Source organism: Eublepharis macularius, chromosome 1, assembly GCF_028583425.1.
Source record: "Eublepharis macularius isolate TG4126 chromosome 1, MPM_Emac_v1.0, whole genome shotgun sequence".
Taxonomy (NCBI): domain Eukaryota; kingdom Metazoa; phylum Chordata; class Lepidosauria; order Squamata; family Eublepharidae; genus Eublepharis; species Eublepharis macularius.
Window position 1 is genome coordinate 186,108,803 of NC_072790.1, and position 21,533 is coordinate 186,130,335.

At 41.2% G+C, this 21,533-nt stretch overlaps 1 protein-coding gene across 1 annotated transcript in view; it reads right to left on the minus strand.

Moving 5' to 3' along the window:
* The window catches only part of IARS2 (isoleucyl-tRNA synthetase 2, mitochondrial), a 50,518-nt gene that overhangs the window by 4,411 nt on the left and 24,574 nt on the right, over positions 1-21,533 (minus strand). The window contains exons 13-18 of the mRNA XM_054980684.1: positions 15,946-16,048; positions 15,447-15,540; positions 7,127-7,235; positions 6,889-6,991; positions 3,364-3,489; positions 1,272-1,403 (exon numbers count right to left, since the gene is read on the minus strand). Of these exons, the coding sequence (XP_054836659.1) occupies positions 1,272-1,403; positions 3,364-3,489; positions 6,889-6,991; positions 7,127-7,235; positions 15,447-15,540; positions 15,946-16,048 (667 nt within the window). The remainder of the gene's footprint in view (positions 1-1,271; positions 1,404-3,363; positions 3,490-6,888; positions 6,992-7,126; positions 7,236-15,446; positions 15,541-15,945; positions 16,049-21,533) is intronic.

Consider the following 21,533-nt stretch of genomic DNA (forward strand, 5'->3'; position numbering starts at 1 on the left):
GTATATTGCAGCACACAGACTTGGATAGTTATCATTGGTACCATCAAGATTAAATCTTGGTTAGAGAAAATGTTTAAGTAGCAAGGTCAAGAAAGTCTGCACTGCCCTGGATCATGAATTCCTTTTCAGCTCAAAGCATGAAGCTCCTGAGTTCAATCCCAGGTATCTCCAGTTAGAAAAAAGGATCAAGTAACAGGTTACAGAAAAGACAGCTGTCCAAGATCCTGGATAGCCAATGCTAGTTTGAATAGGCAATACTTTCCTTGTCAGACCAGGCTCTTAAGACCTTCTGCACTAATTGAATTTTCCAAACAAACCTTCAGAAGATTGCCCCAACAGACTGAAAGTAATCTAAATATGGATATTATTTATTTGACAAAATTTATACTCTGCCTTTCTGCCCTCAATAAGGGCCATCAAGGTGGTTAAACGCATTTAAACTTATATAATAAAATCATACTTTAAATACCATTTAAAACCAACAAAAACACATCATTAAAATGATTAAAATCAGAGCTAAAATACATACCAAAACTTTAAAAACAGTAATTTAAACATTGGCCAGGAAGGAGGGATCAATGAAGAAACTCCCAACAAAACAAAACAAAAATCTTAGCAGAAGATGGCAACAGAAGGGCATAGATGAGTCTCCCAGGGAATAGCTTTCCGGAGTTTTGGTGCCACTACTGAGAAGGCACTTCAATGAGTTGCCACCTGCCTAATGCCAGAAGATGCAGGCACATGAAGCAGGGCCTCTGAAAAAGACCATACTGGTTGGGTATGTTCGTAAGTGAGTAGGCAGTCCTTCACATATGTTGATCCCAATCCATACAGAGATATGATATGAAAACATTGGCCAAATTGGGCTTTTCTAAGGAAGGATGCTGCTGGCAGATCAACCAAAGCTCATTTTAAAGGCATTATGTGCCACAGGTGAGATTTGAATGTCAAATGGAATCAAACACACCTCATAACACCCCTGCTCTTTCAAGCTGAATGCAACCAATCTAAAACAGATGAACTTCTTAATCCATGATCAGCATTATGTTTGACGAACAGGACCTCAGTCTTGTCTTATTTAAGCTTCTGTTTATTGGCCCTCAACTCAGCCCACTACACTCTCCAGACACTTAATCAGATATCCATCTCACTGTTGTTTGCTACCAGCATATGAATGGCACTCTTAGAAATAATGCCTCTTGCCAGCTGATTGTTCAATGACCCTTGATGTCACTACCATCTTGGAACCCCACCAAGTTCTCCTTGCTTACCTTATTTGCATAGCCCTGCAGCAAGTGAAGCATATACTGGTCGATTACATACATGTCTGCAATGGGAACTGCATCTGTCTCTGGATTGAAGCCAGCCAGATTGCCCAACAAAAACCGGAGTGTATTCCGAAGCTATAAACAACCATTCAGTAATATGTGTTAAACAAAAAGGTTTTCCACCAAGTCCAGAACTAAGCAAAAGAAGTTCTATAAATAGTACAGTTGAGACAGCCAAAACAATTTTCAGATTTTCATCCCCCCTCCTCCTAAGTCTTTTCTTCCCCACCTCAAGGCTTACAGAGACACACTGAGGCAGAAGGAAAAAGGCAATTCACATTGCCTAGAAGGCACCCAGGGAAGCTCCTGAAGCCCTGTGCATCTCAGAATCATGCCCAGTAGTAGCTACCTGATCTCCAAAAGGTTTTTTGGCTCTTTTCTGTCCTAAAACCTGCAAGTGAAGCTCTGGGCATGTGTATTACAGCTGCAAATGTGACGGCTGACTGCTCTGACTGATGCCCAGGGCTCAAGGCAGAAACTAGATGTTGTAGCAAGGATAGAAGCTGTTGACCCAAATAACAACCTCCTCTTGTTTTCCCCTGGAGTGCTAAAATAAGCTCCATAGATGATGCAATGCCATTATGCTAATCAGGTGTGCAATCCAGGTCCAGGATTCCGGGGGAAAGCTGGATTTTTGCCAATTCGGCAAAATCTCACTTTGCCAGATCACAATAGAGAATCCCTGGCTCAATCCAGGTACCCAGATTTAGGCACCTGCATTAATCCAGATATATTCCAGTTAATTCAAGAAACCTGGCTGTTTCTCTGCAAAGAATCAGAAAAGAAACAGCAGCTCCCATTTTTTTGCAGAGTGGTGTGTGTTATTTTTCAGCCAAGCTCCACCAAAACTGCAGGGAACCTACTCCTGACTGTCCTCTAAAGACCTGCTACTTTTCTTGAAGATTGGACCCCTGGGCCCAATTCTATGGGCCCCCAAAGAAGGTGCCCCCAGCTATTGTTTCCTATGGGGAAAAAATAAAAGCTGACTCCCACGGCAGAAACACACTGGTGCAAGGCTGCCAAGGCCAAGGCAAGCTCCACACACAGAATGTCCAACAGAACCAAACTGACATCTCCCACCTCCAAAACCCAAGTGTCCCCTCAGCAAGCTGCTCAGCCACTCTTCACTCTCCATTATTTCTTATGATGGGAATGTTTCCAAGCGGGTTCTCAGGAGGCACAAATACCCTGGGGCAAGGCTGCCATGGCCAAGGCCCACTCCCAAATGCAAGCTCATCCCAGAGATAGCCCAACAGAACCAAACTGAGGCATGGGAATGGACTCCCCCCAGAACCAAAGTGAAGCAAGGAGACCAACATCAAACCAGAGAATCATCTCCATTTCACCCAAACTAAACTGGAGCAAGGAAAGCTGTTGCAACTTAGCCCAACAGCAGGAGGGACAGCTGATTTATCATCTTTCAGTCTGAGGACAAGTGGGACCCATCCTATACAACAACTGTGTTTGCATACCACTACTTTTTGCCTGTGGCTGGGTACTTGCTTGGCTCTGTTATGTAGTATTCCCCCAATAGCTCTGGCTTCTCCGTGGCTGTTATGAATGACACTGGTTCCGTTGTGCTAAGTTGCAACAGTGTACCTTACATCAGTTTGGTTTGGGTGGAATGGATATGATTCTCTGTGTGTTTGGAAGCTTTAATGAGGCATGGATAGAATAATCTGTTACAAAGGGGGAGGGAAGAGAAGGTAGTGATGTAGGGCTCAGAAAGCCTTGTGTTGTGCTTTCAGAGGGTCCATTTAAACCCCAGTGTGATCCACAAGGCAGGCCTTTGCCAAACGAAGACAGAATGAACAAGCGTCTGAAGACAAAATACATTAGGAAAAGTTTCATTATCTCTCGACATCAAGTTATACAAGCCAGGCAGGAACTAGTGTTAAGATCCAAAGAAAAAACTTGCAAATAGTAAAGGCTCAAATACATTCTTTCTGGTTATGCACTCCAAAGGCCAAGCTGACATTTTTGTTCTGGGATGAGTTCTAGTCAAGAGGCAGCATCATTCAGTTTTACTTCCTACCTTGTTGATGTCATCTCGGGCTGAGTTAAGCACCGCTGGTCCAATCAGTACTTCTGTAAAAACATTTGACTCAGCCACCCACCAGCGTAGAGTATCAGCACCATATGGAGGTTCTGTGCTATGGTCCTGTGCAGTGATAAGAAATGGCACTGCTGTAAAAACTGCCCAATGAAGACCATGGCAAGTACTACAAAATCCTCAGAATAAACAGCACACTTTTAAGTTGCCTTCTAAGTGGGCAATAAATACACTCCTTCAAGCATCAATATATCTAATTTTAAACAGAGCCCCATCTGTGAATACTTAAACCTAGAGACTGGGGCCATGGATAGACAAGAAAAATCTTTCTACAAACCTGAGAAAAACTGCAGGTTCTCAGAAAAAATCTGAAACCTACAAAAAAGGGGGGCTTTAAAGCCCCCCAAATGATAGAAGCAGTGCCTATAGCTTTAAAAAAACAAATGTCTTTAGTAGCCATTGCTAGGCAACTACAACACTGTCACCAGCCTTGGTTTCTGTCCGTAAAAGGCAGGTAGGAGGGCCCTTTCCAGGGCTCTTTTGACCTTTGATGGAGGGAATCACTGGGGCCAGGTCCAGTAGCAACCACCAGGTTACTTACTTCCATGCAACTTGCCAATGGCCAATCTTTCCCTGGAAGAGGAATCATGGCCAGGCCTGGGAGTAACTACCAGGTGATCTGCTACCATGTGACTTGCATGGGTTACCTGGCCCAGCTGCTTGCTACGGTTCAACAGCAGCTACCCCCTGAAAACCAGTGTGGTGTAGTTGTTAAGAGTTTCATACTAGGATCCGAGAGGCTCAAGTTTGAATTCCCACTCTGCAGTGGAAGCTCACTGGGTAACCTTAGACCAATCACATGCACACAGCCTAACTTACCTCACAGGGTTGTTGTCAGGACAAAATGGAAGAGAGGAAAATAAGTGTCTTTGGTTTTTCACTGGGGAGAATGGTGGGCTATATATGAAGTAAATAAATAACATATATAGCAGAAGATAAGGGCAGATTAAAAAAAAGTTGGTTAGTGGGTGGGAAGGAGACAAGGAAAAGTGAGGACAATGGAGTTACCAAGAGGAGGGAAAGAGAAAATAGTGAGGGGAGGGGATACAGGGGAAAGTGAGGTGCCCCCCCCCTGCAAGTCCTTACAGGTTCCACATTGTGCAACTGGGCCAACCTTTTCCTCGGGAAAAGGCTGCTGGGGGGAGGAAAGAGGAAAAGGTGAAGGCAGAGGTCAGATAAAGGTAGGTTGGCTGGTGTGTAAGAAACAGAGGGGGAATCAGGAAAAGGAAAGAGGGTATGGGCATGAAGACTTTTCTTTTGTTTGGCATACCCCAATAAACACTTACTGGCCCTTTACCCTGGTTGTCTAAAGGTTTTTTATTGTATTTTTATATACATTTAAAATACTATTTTAAAGTTTTAAAACCTGCTGTTCACCACCTTGGAGACCCTATTTGGGTGGAAAGGTAGCATATAAATGTTTTAAATAAATAAATCTTAGGAAGGAAAAATGAAATGCCCCCACAAGTCTTTGTGGGCTCCTCACTTATAAGCAATTAATTGTTTGCACAGCTTATGGCAAGACAATGATATAACTTCAGGGGGTACTGGGCAGAGGATTGGACTAGACGGTCTGTGAGGCCCCTTCCAACTCTATGATTCTATGAAACTCTCTAACACATTGGACTAGGTCCCCCCATAACTTTCCACTAATGGTGGGCCTTCCCTGCAGCACAAGACATCTTCTGTCTATAGAAGAGGCTCCTTATGCTGGGGGAGAGCACTAGTGTTAGCAGAAAGCTTTGATGGGATCTCATTCAACAGTTACAGCAACTGATAGGGTGGCAATAACATGAAGGATCCAAGGATTATTTGAAGTTATCTGGATGTATTATCGTAGATATGGGGAGAAAGTTCCTTGTCATTATACTATTAACACGGAGCTACCCAACAACTACCTAGAGGCTGTTCCTCTCCATGCCCCATCCAAATATGTGACAAATAACTCGACTTTTCAGGGTGTCAAGTTCTCATGCATTTACTTTTAACCTCATTTATCGTAATGGTGTACCAAGGGCAGTGTAGACAAGAAAGTTTTGTCTGAAACTGCACCTATGTGAACACTTCTGGTTTCTAAATAAGAGAGTAAACCCTGCTAAACTAGTGCTCATGTATGTGTGGTGGACTGGTGAACTTCCTATCTCCCAAATTGCTATACCGAGAGGAAAAACCACCCTCCTATCATATGCAGTAGCCTAGCAGGGTGATCCTACCCCACTCAGCTGGAAAGTGTCTGAAATAGCAACCAAGGCAAATGAAGCGGGGGAAGTAAATGTTACCAATCATCCCAACACCACCACTGCATGCCAAGTTCTCAGTGAATAACTTGCTCAGGAACTGCTCCAGTTACTGAAGCTTGTGGACTCACGGGCCAAGATGCCTTCTGAAGCATTTGAAGAATGATTCTGGTAGTAAAGTTCTGCCTTACAGTATTTGATATTTTTTTTTATTATTATTTTTATTTTATTACAACAGATGACAAGCAAAAGTTCACATAAAGAAACAAGAACATAAACATGAAAAACAAAACAACAACAACAAAAAGAATGAATGAAAAAGAGCATTGAGGGGGACATACCATTTTGGACATTTTACAAAATTTCTTTAAACTCATTGCATAATCAATAACTCTTCTGTAATACCCATATCTTTAGTAAGTATATAACTTTGACTTTACTGCAATATCCACATTTTTTCCATAATTCAGCCTATTATCTATTGCCTGCCTTACAAATCTAATTTTCGAATCCGCAAATCATTAACTCTGACTTCTTTTTTACATACAGAAAGTCCAGGAAAGGTTTCCAGGTCTTCCCAAAGTTGGAGTATTTGATATTTTAATGGGCTTTTTGATCCTCTCCCACTGCTTTAAGTACTACCATTCAGTTTCAAGGGGAGATGGAAGGCCAACAATCTAAACACCAAAATCCCAACATTCTAGCAGGATCAGATGCATCCAGGTTAACAGCATTGCTTGCAGTAAGAATTGCAGGCTTATAGCAAGTAAAACATTTCTTTTGATCTAAGATGGGTGTCTTTCACGCATAAGGAAAAAGGTGCTTTTAAAAAAAACCCTGCAGCCAGACTCCTCTTGTTTGATCATTATTTCAAATAACTGCTTTGCAAGATCAGCTCCAATAAAGCAACTCCCCCTGCTGAATAGATCCTTTAATCAAAATATTACTGTGTAGTAGCACATTTCAGTTTAAAAGACAGGTGACACTGGGTTTGAATCCAAAGGTTGCTTTCTGCTGGCATTAAGCCCTTGGAACTGCTCCTTTTTGCCTGCTTTGATTGTTTTCATGCAACTCCCTACCACTGTCTACAGTCTAAAATGGACTATGGATGACCAGTAGAAATATTAAGCAAAAACCAGTGGCGAATAGAGAGGAAGGTAACTAGTGGATTATATTTTCAGACTGGGGACAAAGCAGCATAATTACTCACATTGCCTCCATTGATAACCACGTCTGGGTCTATGACGTTTCCAATCGATTTAGACATCTTTTCTCCTTTTTCACCAAGAGTAAATCCATGAACCACAAGAGTCCTAAATCAAAGACCTCCAAACAATGTAATTTTTCATAAGAGATTCAGTAAACATTCAGCAAACAATGCTTACTGCTGATGTTGCCCAAGGTTAATTGTATCCCATTAATGCTCTGCTCTAGAAACATCAACTTACTTGTAAGGTGCCTTTTTTCGGGTTGCGACACTAGTCAAAAGGGAAGATTGAAACCAACCTCCCAACTGGTCTTTTCCTTCCAAGTACAAATCAGCCCTTTCACCAACATCTGAAGAGACACACAGAAGAACAGCATTTTAAAACAGGATCTTTAAGTTGTACTTGGGTGTTAGTAGCTTCTTGCATTTTAGCTTAAGTCCTGATTTTTAAAGAGCACCATTATCAAAGTTCAACAAAATTTACAGAACCTATATGCTATAGTGATCTCAATCCACTTCATAAAATAAATAAATAAAATGGTAACTGACTATTTTAAAGGGATTTACATTTTCGTAAAAGAATTTAGGCGGCATTGAACAAGCCACCCATACTTCCAATGAAGATGAAAGACAAAGCTGGGAGGGTCCCCAAGGGTCATCTTCTCCAACCCCTATGCACAATGCAGGAAATTCACAAGTACCTTCCCCAGCGACCCGTGCTCTATGCCCAGAGGAAGGCAAAAACCCTCTAGGATCCCCAGCCAATCTGGCCTGGAGGAAAATTCCTTTCTGACCCCAAAGTGGCAATCAGCATTACCCTGGGCATATAAGAAATGGCCACGAGAGCCTAGCACCAGTTAATCCCTTCATGCCCTTGCAGAAGTGAGTGAATGGTTGTTGTTTTTTAGCTCAGCGTCCAGTGGCTCCTTTTACAAATTTCTCTTACAAGCTCATTTTCACAGCCTCTGTCCCTCAGTGTTAAGCAATTTTTGATATTTAACAAGCTGTAACAAGTACTATACGACAATGGTTTCTAAAAATGACCGACTACATTGCACAATGAATGTGGTATTTTCAGCAAAGTTTCCAACAGGGCTTAACATGAAGCATCACACTTGTCAAAGTATATTTGACCATGTGAAATTTGATCTTCAACTCAATAGCAAATATATAAAAAAAGCCAACCTAGATGACTGGGTTCCTGATTTCCAGTTTGAAGAGCTAGATGCCTATTATCAAATCAAACAGCCAAGAAAGTTTGCAGTCTGGCTCAGAAAAGACACATCTGCCCACTCTGCTGACTTTTCTTTGCGCACATTCTGGCATACTACCAGCTAAGAATGATATATGAATGCATACTGTGACCCACTAACAGAGGATTCCAGGTATAGCTGTGAGATCCAACATTTTACTATTTTAAAATTTTATCTCTAAAGCAACTGGCAGTATACAAGCAATAAAAATTAAAAATCATGAAACAAAAAGAAATAATCGTTTGTTTAGAGAAACAAGAAAAACAATTGCCAACCAAAATTACTTTAACTGGTGTTGGAAGTTTGCCAGGGCAATCTGAAAACACTGGCAGAATGTCAAATACAACCGGAGAGCAAGTACCAACATCTGGGTGCTACCTCAGAGAAGACCCTACTTGTAACGGGTAGGTCTTGTGCAAGATCTTACTCTTTCACCTCAAAGGCAGGAGCAGCTCCAGTTGTGTATCCATTCCCATTATGGAACTGCCTTGACGCTGAAGGGAATGGGAAAATCTTGCATGTGTGAAAGCTCAATGCATGCAAGAGACCTCCTGCAGAAATCGGGATTGCAGAGGAGCAACTGAGAATCACAAACTTTCAATGTTAAAAAAGAAAAAAAGCCTGGATTAAAAACATTGGCCTAGAATTTCAAAAAGAGGGTGGGATGGGACTAATTCTGGTTGGCCAATGTACATATTGTTAACCAGCAAGCCTGGCAACAAGCCAGATTGAGGCATAGCCTGGTTTTATTTCTGATTAAAAAGAGATGCATGAATGCAGCCTGTGACTCTGTGGTTACCTTTTTGTATCGAAGTACATAAAACTTAGTATGATTTCATTGCTCTATTAAAAATAAAATTCAGTTATTTTAGACAAAATAAATGATAATATATTTAATGTAGAACACTTTCCAGAAAACTCAAACTTCTATGAGAAATTGTTTCCTTTTCTAGAATATATAGAAAAGTATAATTTACAACCAAAAATTAAGGTTTTTCAAACTATGATAACACTTGATAATATTATGTAAGAGTATGTAAATATGTAGTTGTTGTTATATTACAATTTTTCAGTTTGTATTCAAGTTTTATTATGTTGTTTCACTGATTCTATGTGCTATCCTTTGTTCATGACGTTTGTATGTTAAATAAGTTTTCAAATAAAGAGGTTTTGTGATTTGGGCTTTAACATCCCTTACACATGGGACAAAAAATGTGAATTCGACAATAAGTTGTGAGGCATTTGGAGACTATTTTGCAGATAAGATCCTGTCACTCTGCCAGGACCTGTCCACCACGGTTGATGCAGTATGTGAACTGGAGGCCCCTTGGCCATCTTCAGGGTTGACATTAGATCAGTTCAGACCACTCTCCCGGGAAGAGGTAGACAGGGTCCTGCGTGCTGTGAAACCTACCCATATGTCCACTGGACCCGTGCCCATCATGGCTGGTGAAAACTGGCGGTGCTGGGATTTAGGTCCCGCTAGCTGACATCTTTAATCTTTCCCTGAGTTCTGGGGTTTTCCCAGACTCATTGAAGGAGGTAGTGGTGCAGCCCTTATTAAACAATCATTGGATCCTGTTGATCCAGCCAATTACTGCCCAGTTTCAAATCTTCCATTCCTGGTTAAGGTAATTGAGAGGGTGGTAGCAGAACAGTTACAGGTATACCTGGATGATGCCTCTATCTTGGACCCATTCCAGTCTGGCTTTAGGCCTGGTCATGGTACGGAGACAGCTCTGGTCGCCCTCACAGATGATCTGCAATGGCACCTGGATCAGAGCGGGTCAAGCACTGCTTAAACTTTTAGATCTTACAGCAGCGTTCGACAGGGTTGATCATGATCTCTTGACCCACTGCCTCACCAACATAGGGATTTGTGGGACAGTCCTTCAATGGCTGAGCTCCTTCCTCTGCAGTTGGGGACAGAGGGTGGCACTTGGGGAACAGATGTCCACCTGCCATTCCTTGGTGTGCGGCGTCCCTCAGGGGGCAATTCTTTCCCTGATGCTATTTAACATCTATATGCGCCCCCTCACCTAGGTAGTCTGTAATTTTGGGCTGAGATGTCACCAGTATGCAGATGACACCCAGCTCTATCTGTTGATGGACGACCAGTCTGACTGTGCTCTGGATTCCCTGGCCAAGGGTCTTGAGGCTGTGACGGTATGGTTATGTCAGAGTCGCTTGAAACTGAATCCCCTGAAGACGGCAGTTCTGTGTCTGGGTTGTGGAGCAATGGGGTTGGGGACCCAGCTCCCAGCGGGGTACAACTGAAGCCTTTGTTGACGGTGAGAACCTGGGTGTGACTTTGGACACCACACTTTCAATGGAGGCCCAGGTTATGACCATTGCCAGGTCTGCCTTTTCTCACCTTCGACAGGCCAGGCAACTGGCACCCTATCTTTCATCCCAGGATCTGGCCACAATAATCCATGCAACGGTCACCTTCAGGCTAGATTACTGCAACTCACTTTATGCTGGGCTGCCCTTGGGCCCAACCCAGAAGCTGCAGCTGGTTCAGAACGCAGCGGCACGTGTTCTTACAGGAACGCCTATTCGAGCGCTTATCCATCTTGAGCTGTGCCAGCTGCACTGGCTTCCAGTGGAGTTCGGGATCCGGTTCAAGGTGTTAACTTTGGTGTTTAAAGCCCTCCATGGACTGGGAACGGCATACCTGTGGGACCGCCTCTCCCATTACGTCCCTTGCAGGGCGCTACGCTCTGCAGATAAGCAACTCCTGGTGGTCCCTGGCCCGAGGGACATCCAGCTGGCCTCCACGAGGGCCAGGGCTTTTTCTGCCCTGGCCCCAGCCTAGTGGAACACTCTCCCGCTGGAGATCCGGGCCCTGCGGGACCTATTACCGTTCCACAGGGCCTGTAGAATGGAGATGTTCTGCCAGGCCTTTGGTTGAGGACCAGCAGGTGTCCCCTCTTAGCCTATCTAAGATCGCTACCTCTTCTATGACTGCCCTCAGCTATGCGTTTTACCCACAGCTATGACTTATGCAGGTCTTTTATTAGTATCCAAAGTAGCCTATGTGTAATGGCACCGGAGTATTTTAATAAAAGTTTTTAAATCTGTTATTAAAGTTGACTATTCATTTATTGTGTTTTAATGATGATGTGAGCCACCCTGAGCCCATTCGCAGGATATAAGTCAAATAAAATAAATAAAAATAAAATTCAGTGTCTGTTTGCAAGTCAATTTTTGCTCCATTATCATCCTCAAAACTGTCCAAGCACACAGGTGAAGGATGCTAAACCGTCTTTTGACTCACCTTGTGGCATTCAGTCGCTTTACCTATTTTCTCTTAGTTCGGCTTATTTCCAGTAATGGGTAAGAGATGGAGGGAGTTTTGTAAGCTAGAGAAGGCAGGTAACATGAGCCAGGGGAAGGTTTAGCACTCTTCACCTGAAAACCCCTTTCTAATTCACCCCCCTCCTTTATGTGTGAATGGGTAGCTCCATCACATCTAATATAGTTCCAGGTTTTCAGGACAAGTTACAGTCTGAACTGAGATTGCATATAATTTGCTCTAATTTTTCAAAGAGAGAAAAATTCATTTCAGTTACATACACATTTGATTCAGACAGCTATGCCCTCCCAGTGAATCTTCTAACAGCATACATTTCACGTGCTTCAAAAGTGGCTAGGAAGCTTTAATTATGGCTATTATTTACAGTCTGAAGGGCATAGGTCTTTAGGACTTAATGATCCTTCTTCATTTTGAGTTCAGTATTCTGTATCTTTGATCATAAGGGACTTTAACCTATAGATTAAACACACTGTACTTTAATGGCAACCACAATTATCCAGGCCTTTTCCTGAAAATGTCCCGTCAGCTCAAAAGCACAAACAAGATAGGCTGGTTATAAAACAATCCCCTTCACTTAGTTAAACATTAGTAGAAAAGCAACTCCCTGGAGAATTATGCTGCTGAAGGCTACAGTTCTGGCAAACGATATATTTCAGAACTTGAACCAAAGAAGTCGGTCACAGTGGTTACATGGCTTACAGGGTTCCCCCCCCCCTAAAATATGCAAGTTGTTCTGCATAAGGGACATGAGATACAAGTGCGAATTATTTCTAGTTACAGAACACATGAGCAAGCCTTAAAGTGCAGAGTATGTAGATCTATGCAGGCAAGGAGCACAGCCAAGAGATGAGGAATCTACATCACAGCTTCCTCAAGGATTCACTGGGCCAAATCCTAGACTGGGTTTCATGTTGCCATCTCTAATGGGCAAAATGGGGCAGTCCAGTGTGTTTATTTATAGATTGGCCTTGCTCACATATAAAGTGGAGTGGCTATTTTTTACGTGAAAAAAACACACAGGTGAAGGAAGCTTAACCGTCTTTTGACTCACCTTGCGGCATTCAGTCGCTTTATGGTATTTTCTCTTAGTTTGGCTTATTTCCAATAATGGGTAAGAGATGGAGGGAGAAGGCAGGTAACATGAGCCAGGGGAAGGTTTAGCACTCTTCACCTGAAAAACCCTTTCTAATTCACCCCCCTCCTTTATGTGTGAATGGGTTGCTCCATCACATCTAATATAGTTCCAAGTTTTCAGGACAAGTTACAGTCTGAAGAGTCTGGTCAGCCAGTTTGTTGCATAGGTTTCAACATGCCCTGGAAGCCTCTAAGGGGAATAAGAATCATTTCACCAGTACAAGTGATGTATGAGCCTGGGAGATGACTTCAAGTCAACTATGCAACACTTTTTTTCCCTCGGAACAGAACCACACTTCAAGGTAGAAAGAACAGCAGAGCTACAGACCACAGAGATGGACTCTCTGATGTGCCCTGAAGCAAAAGTGAATCAAGAAAACCCAAGAAAATGCAAGGACACTTCCAAGAGACTTCCAAGAGAAAATGCAAGGACACTTCCAATTTGCACCCAGTCACACTAAACTGGCAGGTGACGGGCTAAGGGCCAAAATAGACATTACTTACTTTCCCAGAGTTGCACAAGTTTTCACATGTTCCCCAAGGCCACACAGTAGCTGCAGGAAACTGCTTGTTAAAAAAAGAGGCTGCCTAAACAGACTTGGAATGGCACCACAGGAAGAAGAAGGGCTCTTGCATCCCCCTCATACAAAAAGTCATGCTGGGGGCAGGGAGTTAACTGATTTTGCGGCCCCATGTAGACTATTCTGTGCCTGTGGAGCAGCAAAGAACTCCTCCCCTCTGGTGCTTGGAAGAGGAGGCAGAAGCCCTTCCTCCCACTATGTCACCGTTCCATGCCTGTTTGCGCTTTTTTTAAAACAAGCAGATCCACACAGCTGCTTTGTGGCTGCAGGGAAGATATGAAAACCTGTGCAAACCTGTGGAAAAAAAGAAATCTCTAGTTTGGTCTTAAGATAGCTGATGTCCCATCTTATCTGCTGAGTCTTCCAGCTTACCGGGGTTCTCACAACCACTAGCACTGCGGGTTACAATCACGTAGATGTGTAAACAAACACTTGAACTCTGCAATTACTACTATAAAAAATTTTAAAATCCACTCAGCATTTACTACTGTTTAAAAAGAAACACAATTCCTCAACATGTTTCTAGCCCTCATATTGGCAAACAATGGATGAAAAATATCCAAACATCAAGGAAAGGCTTGAATGTGGTTTTTACTTATCAGGAAGGATTTTCCTAAAAATCTCTGCTTTCTCTACTATGAATACTGGTGCTGTCATGGGAGTAGAAACAAGAATTTTTCAAAGGAGTACATGAGAACAAAGCTTTTGTTTTCTCTATTTTTTTTTAACATGTGTAAGCCTCGCTTTTTCATTTTTGTGGCCTGTTTGGAAATGATAAAGGGTCATTCAGACAATTTTAAGACATGATAAAGCAATGTGTAAGTTTATCAAATGAATGCTACAGCCATGTGGACAAATACTTGTTTGCAGCCTCTAACAATGTGATAAAACCGCCACCCCCTCTGCAACTGCTTGGAATTTCAAAGTGAGTAGAAAAATTGCAAGCCTTGCACATATTTAGGGGCTACAAGCATTTCCCAACGCGTCCACAAATAGCATGCATTTTAAGCAGGTGGTATATAATTTTTGGATCCATGTGCACTCAATATATATGTGGAAGAGAAAGATACAAGACAAATATACTATTTGATTATGAGCTCCAGCAATAAATCCGTTCTTTCTCTGAGATTGAAGCAAACCTTTCTTAATGAATTGTCCCAATTTCATAACTGAAAATCTGCTCTGCAAAATTCACTATCATTTATCTGAATGATTTCATGACAAGGTGCAAAGAACCCTTTAGATAAACTGTTTGCTGATGATACCACTGCTTCTCTGTGTTACCAGGAAATAGAACCCCTGGCCAATATGCTTTACAACTGTAATAGATCACTATCAGAGGTTTGTGTATTCCAAGTTTAAAGTTCAAAAACGCTTGATGCCTTGGACAAGAGTCCTACTCAAATATAGCCTAACACTGAAGATCTCTTTCACTATTCTGGGGACTGTTGTAGGCCTGGTTCATTTTTCTTTGTGGCACTGAAGCTATTTTCACAAATATTCAGACTGCTTCACAGTTGAAACACAAAACTGAAAGCACAGTGACCTGTTTGGCAAACAAGTGACCCTTCCCCAAGGACCCTACCATTTGCAAGATACCGATCTGCAGTTAAGGTGTAAGTTAATTTTGTTGCCTGAAGGAAAAGAAATATGTAATATGCGAAATTTCACTAACTTTGAAAGAACATATCCATACATACTGAGAATATCTAACCCTTTAATGCTGTCATTAAGCTTTATTTTTAAAAAATCATGGGCCTGGATAATTAAGAGTATAAGCAAACGAATGTGCTCAGATGCTATTATTTTTTTCTTGCTCTCTCCATTACCCCAGTAGCTCCACGTAAGACTTCATAGCACTAATGCTGGAGGTGTTGGATTTGCATGGACCAAAAGAAGTCACATAGTCTTGGAAGCTCACCAGAGACAGAGGAACATTACAGACTGAAGGGGAAGGTGATTAATGTCCCCCCTCTTCACTACAGCTTACTGAGCTGTGCAGTTCTGAGTTCATTTAACACCTACCTCATCCAGCACTAGCCTTTTGAGGTCTCAGGAGACTGCTGTGTGAAGGGGGAGGATGAGAATGAATCACATCATGAATAACCTTTCACAGGTGTATTCTCTAAGATCCATGTCAGTGTGTTGCAGTAGATTCACTTACCAGCTTAACCTATGATTAAGCTATCACACACCTAGTGACAAATGCTGCATCTCCTGGTAGCTACAATGAGCCACTGCATGACTGAAGACAGTACTGAATTTAGAACTTACCTTCCAAAACATAAGCCCAGGATGTTCCGCTATCAAACCAGATATCTAGGACATCCTGCCCTGGTACATAATCCTGGACATCATGAGCACCGACCTGATTCAGAATTACATAGAAAAGTGTCACAAACAAGTAAGGAGAACCAACAGAATGTTCTACAACTCAAGCTATGTACACAGATCTACATTCTTCCATTTTTATCCCTGATGTTCTTTATATTTTAAATTCACAAAGAACCAGTTATAGCACAATCCTTTCTTTCATTCCTATAGAAAGAGGCAGTATGAGATTAGCTTGTTATGCCCATTTTGTATAGATTCAGACAACTTACTAGCAGCCATCCTAGGCTGGCTCACTTCCAAACTATTCTGGCCTTCTGCTCTATTATCCCAGCCAACTGCTGCAATGGGAACTTGAATCAACCTAGTGTATTCTGGGTCAAAATTAGCACCAGCCAGTCCATGCACAAACCTGGCCATCACAGAGTGCCTCTAAAATTACCTTTGCCAAAGCCTCCCCGGGAAGAAGCTGTTCAATAGGAAGAGTCCACCAGGCATCACTGCCATGTTGCTCTACTATTTTAATCACATTCTCAATGCTTTTCCTGTGAAAATATATTAAACAGTTTTCAGTAAACTGGGGAGATTACGATTATCTCTTCTTCAACATAACTCAAACCCCATAATCCATAAACAACAACCCTATCCATACAAGAAACAAAGCAATGAAAACTGCCCCCAAATTCACAACTACTGCAAAGAGAAGTTGCAAAACCCTTAAATGCCTTAAAAGTAGACCACCAATATGAATAGTATCAGAACTATTCAAACTTCTTTTTGCTTTGTGTCCCTGCATTAGTCCAGCAGTTTGCTACACTATCATCCCATATTTAGCATCTGCTATATACTAGGTACTGAACAGAACACAGAAGCCAGGCAAGTTCTGCCTCAAAGAGAGGACACTGTAACAAATACAAAGTAAAGTTGAGGGCAGGAAAGTATTAACTGAGACCAGATGGTGACGGGAAAAAGTTACAGGTGGCCATTAAAGCACTTGCCACTGAAAAACCTGTCTTTACTTTTACACGTATACTCAGTCTAACATTTTGATTTTTTCAAATGCCACTTGATTTATGACTTTTTGGACATCACATTCTATAAAGCAACTAAGTTTAGATTAAGATTTCTTGAGAGGCTCAAACTGAACAAAAAGTTGTGATTCCATAGCTTATGCAGAAGTGCCCAGAAGCTGCAAGCTGTTCAGTTCCAAGTTCTGAGCTAGTAACAAGAATGCAGTTCATCAAAGTGGCCTTAGAAATTCTTCATACTAAGCCTTTGAAGATTACAGCATACCACTCACTTTCCAAAACTGCCCTCACTTTCCAAAAACCAAATATTGGAGCATTTAGAAGAGGAGGAACTCTATGGAGTATTGCTTGTCATGCAGTCAGCTTTCCACTGATTGGAAGAACTGACAGTTCAGTCCAAGCAGTGATACTCTTCTAACTTCAATGGACTGAGAAGGGAATAATTCCATTTAGGATTTTACTGTGAGACAACTAGATGTGATGACGAGATGACAATGTTCTAAGGCTAAGTAACACATGAAAAACTAAGACATTGGATTGCAAGAGCACAAACCTGAGACTACTTAAAGAATAAAATGTTAAATTGTCATTCTAACAAAAACATGCATGTGTCACTATAATCCAGAGGACAAGAAAGTAGCAAATATAATGCAGTTTTTAAAAAAATCCTGCCACTGAAGAGGAGTAGGGATTTGGAAAGGTGGCAAAAATCCTTCAACAAATTTATTTCATTTGCAGTAGCACAGGAATCAACCCACAATTTCCCTCCACAGAAATATTCCCTTGCGCTGTTTAATTAGTGACAAGAGTTTGCACCAGCAAAGCTGTCTGGGGTAACAAAGTAACCAATCTGGTTTTCAATTGTAGGGCATCCTTAATGTCATCCACCAATCAGTTGTCAGTTTAAGGCGGAAGCTTTGCCCATTCCTGTGACACCTTTTCAACCCTTGTGACGCAAAATATTTTTCTGAAGACAGTACATTCCCGGATCTGTACAACTCTCAAAGCTTGCAAATGAAAGCCTAGGAAGGGAACTGCAATGTCCTTTTACAATTCAAAAGGATCTTGGTTTGCTTTGCAATCTCATGATGCTTACCCGGGGAGGGGGGGAAGGCAGCTCTGCCACTATGTTTTATCTTTGAAGATAGTTTTAGGTAGGCAGGTTTCATGTTGGTCTGCAGTAGAATAGCAGGATCTGAGTCCAGTAGCACCTTAGAGATCAACAGGATTTTCAGGGTTGGTCTCTATGATGCCATTGGACTAAAATCCTGCTTTTTATCTGCCTCTGTGTGATTGCCCTGAGAAGCAGCACTGGAGCCTAGCTTTTGTAAGAGATACACAGACCCAACATACCCAACATCTGATGAAATGTAATCTAGCTCAGGAAAGCTTGTACGTTAATAAAGCTGTTAGGTACCAAAAAAAATCATGTTTTGGCTTTGCTGTAACAGATGAAAGTGACTGGCTCCCCAGATGCGGGACTTCAGTAGTGTAGATAAACAGATATGCAGCAATGATACCCTGTCAATATCTGATACCCTGAGAAACCCAAAGGCCAACAGCAATTTAGCACATGTTCTGATAAGATTAGATTATTATCTATTTCACACTACTATTAGGTCAGCTTTTAAGAGTTAGTAAAAAAAATGCACACTGGGAGTTACAGCTGGTTTGTCTATTTTGTTGGAAGACTATTAATAATTATCAGATCCAACGGGCCAAACTACAACTGGCAGGCCACCATTGGTTTGAAACAGGATCGTAAATAAAACCTGACTATGACAATGACGAATTTATTCCAGACAACTAGGATATCTTTTAAAAAGAAAAGTTAAAGCTACGAATGACCAGCAGTTATATAGTTAGGTAGGAGATTAAAATGTTATGGCCTAGTAAATTTTGTACACTTACTGGCAGCTTTTTAAAAAATCTTAAAATGCAACTGTGCTTAAGATCCTATTTTCCTCTTTTTTCTTTCTTCCACTTGTTTCTCTATTTTTAACTGTTTCACTACTGGATTTTCAGTACCTGCTACAGTATAGACTAGAAGCTTGTTTTTGAAAATAGCACAAAAGACATTTTAGGAGATCTCTCTCATTTATGAATAATTACCACCTTAAAAATCTATCACTCTTAATGCTGAACTGATCTCTCCTCCTCCATATGTATAAAACTGTGAGGCAATTTATAATACACTGTTCTAGTAGCATTCTCTGACCCAGATAGCCCAGGCAAGCCTGATCTTGACAAATCTGGGAAGAAGGGTCAGCTTTGTTTAGTAACTGGATGGGAGATCGCCAAACAAGACCAGAGTTGCTATGCAGAGGCAGGCAATGGTAAACCGCCTCTATTAGTCTCTCACCTAGAAACCCCCAACAAGGGTCACCATAAATTGGCTACAACTTGATGACTTTCCACCACCACCATTCTGGTAGCATAGTTTAAAAAGAAATGTGACCTCCATGATTTATTTATTAACCAAAATGGATCAGGAAATTGCAGCTGTTGCATTTTTTTAAAAAAATTAACAGTTATTTGGCTATCATAGTTACATGTTATTTGGCTTCTAAGACAAGCATGGTAATCAATATCCTTGCGATACTTCTCAAAACTGAAGTGAGATTCGGGTCCAGTAGCACCTTAAAGACCGACTAGATTTCCAACGGTATGAGCTTTTGAGAGTCAGAGCATCCAATCTGACAAAGGGTGCTCTGACTCTTGAAAGCTCATAATACAGAAATCAAGTTGCGGAATTTAAGGTGCTACTGGACCCAAATCTTGCTCTTCTACTACAGACAAACATGACTACCCACCTGAAACTATCAAAACTGGAGTGTATCTCTAATTCCTCTTGGAGCCCCTCCTGTAAATTTTATCAATATGTTATGAATACTGAAAGTATTCTTCCTGTTCTCATTCACACTGTACACCTCTCAAAAGACTAAGGTGAAAGTTCTCTTCAAAGTGTACACTCAATGTACCAACCCAACACCTTGCTCAAATAACTACTTATCACTCTACAAACGACAAGCTTCAGTTTGAAAATCATAATTCACAGAGTAAGCAATAAGCAGCCCTGTTGTAAAACTTTGCCCTGTATTATGTGCCATATCGGATAGAACTTGCATTACGTGTCACCCCCTAGGTTTCTAGCCACCAATATCCACCAGGCAATGCACGCTACCATGACGCCAACCAATCATTTTGAACTCAGATACTGATCACGCCAAATGCTTATTTAGTGGGAAATTAAGCAGCATAGAGAAGTTTTCCACCAGGAAAGGAAAGAAACAGTTGCTGATGGTGGTTATTCCTTCTTTGTGTACAACAATGAGAAATGCCAGGTAACATCTTTTTTGCTTAAGACATTATTTTATCTCTCGAGTTATTTAAGTAGAGGGATTTTTAGAAGGTTACAGAATTTAGGCCAAATTTTTGCTATGAAAAATAAGTATTTCATAAGGCTTAGATCATTAAGGACATTGGGTTGGATCTAACCAGCTTTTCTCTGAGTGAAAAAGGGAAGCTGATTTCCTGTTGACTGCCTAAAAATGGCTGTGCTGGGGACCTGCGTGATCAAAAGCCATGTTGGACAGGGGCTGTGATGAGGATTGGTTCAGATTGAGTGAAAAAGCTGGCTGGACACAATCCTTTATTTAAGATTTTGCTAAATTAAATAGACTATCCAACTACTAGTAAAAACAAACAGACATTCTTTAACACTCACATGGATTAATTCACAAAAAGTTAAACTTGAATATGTGGAAAACAGTTAAAATAGGCTTAAATCACTTAAATTGCAAATTTCCAATTAACTACGTTTGTGAACCAGCATGTATTTTTATCCTTTTATTTCAATAATATCTTGTTGGAAAATGAAAAGCCAAGCAGCAAATATTCATGTTTCTCATTTCGTATATGATACATTAATTTCTGTTGAATACTGCTGATCCAGCTCATTGAGTATTCTGGTTCCTAGCTTTTGACTGCATACATTTTAAACCAGACTAGTTAAAGCTACTTCCATATAGAGGAAACATTCACCTGCAATCTCACAGTTCTATAAATGAAGGCTGTGAGTCCACTGATACTTTTAAGAAATGTCTTTTTCTAATTTAAAGTATCAACTCTTAACATAACCGGTAGTCATTATCAAAGATACAATCTTTCTTCAATAATTTCCACTTCTCTGGAACTTTAAAGGCTCTTCTGATTTGAATAAGAAATACTGGTGACCCAAAATGAACATCCCCTAAAGCAAAGAAGCAGTCTTCCTAAAGGGCACATACTGATCTGCATTCAAATAATGTTTTTTGGTGAACCTGCTTATCTTTTAAGTTCACAGGGAATTGCCAGTAATTGCTGATTCCTGCTCCAATTTTTTAGTACTAAGCTTGTGCGGTACCAGTGAGTCATTAGATTCTTGGAGATACATAGCACTGGATATAAAAATATGGTGGGTGGGGAAAAGCATGTATATTAATCTGAAAACCAGACATTTAAAAAAGGTTTGTCAGGCATTCTAGCAAGCATTTTATGGATTATGCAAACAATTTCCCAAAACACAAGTACTATGTCTTCACCCACAGCCTTTCTTTTGAGACTTGCAGCGGGAAAAGTAACTTTCTTACTTCCAACTAGGTGCAAGTGGAGTGCTAATGGACAAGATGGTGGAGAGGAAACAGATGCTGTTCAAACAGTGATGTCAAGTGTAACAGCAACTCCATGTGGACTTGGCAAACTTCCAGTGGAGGTGCTGTTACTTTTGAAGGCCACTGACCATACTCCGGGGTACATATTGACTAAAGAACATCTGCCCATCGGGACACATTGTGTGTCAGAGAACCATGATCAGCCAAATTTGCTATTCCAGTTATGTCTATTATATACATGTGCTCTAGGGGAAATACTGTTTTTCATTCCAATGTATTTTTTTTGTATTATGCAAGCAAGAAAAAAGTGTGTTCAGTGGAAAAAACCAGCAGGATCGATCAATGTTTCT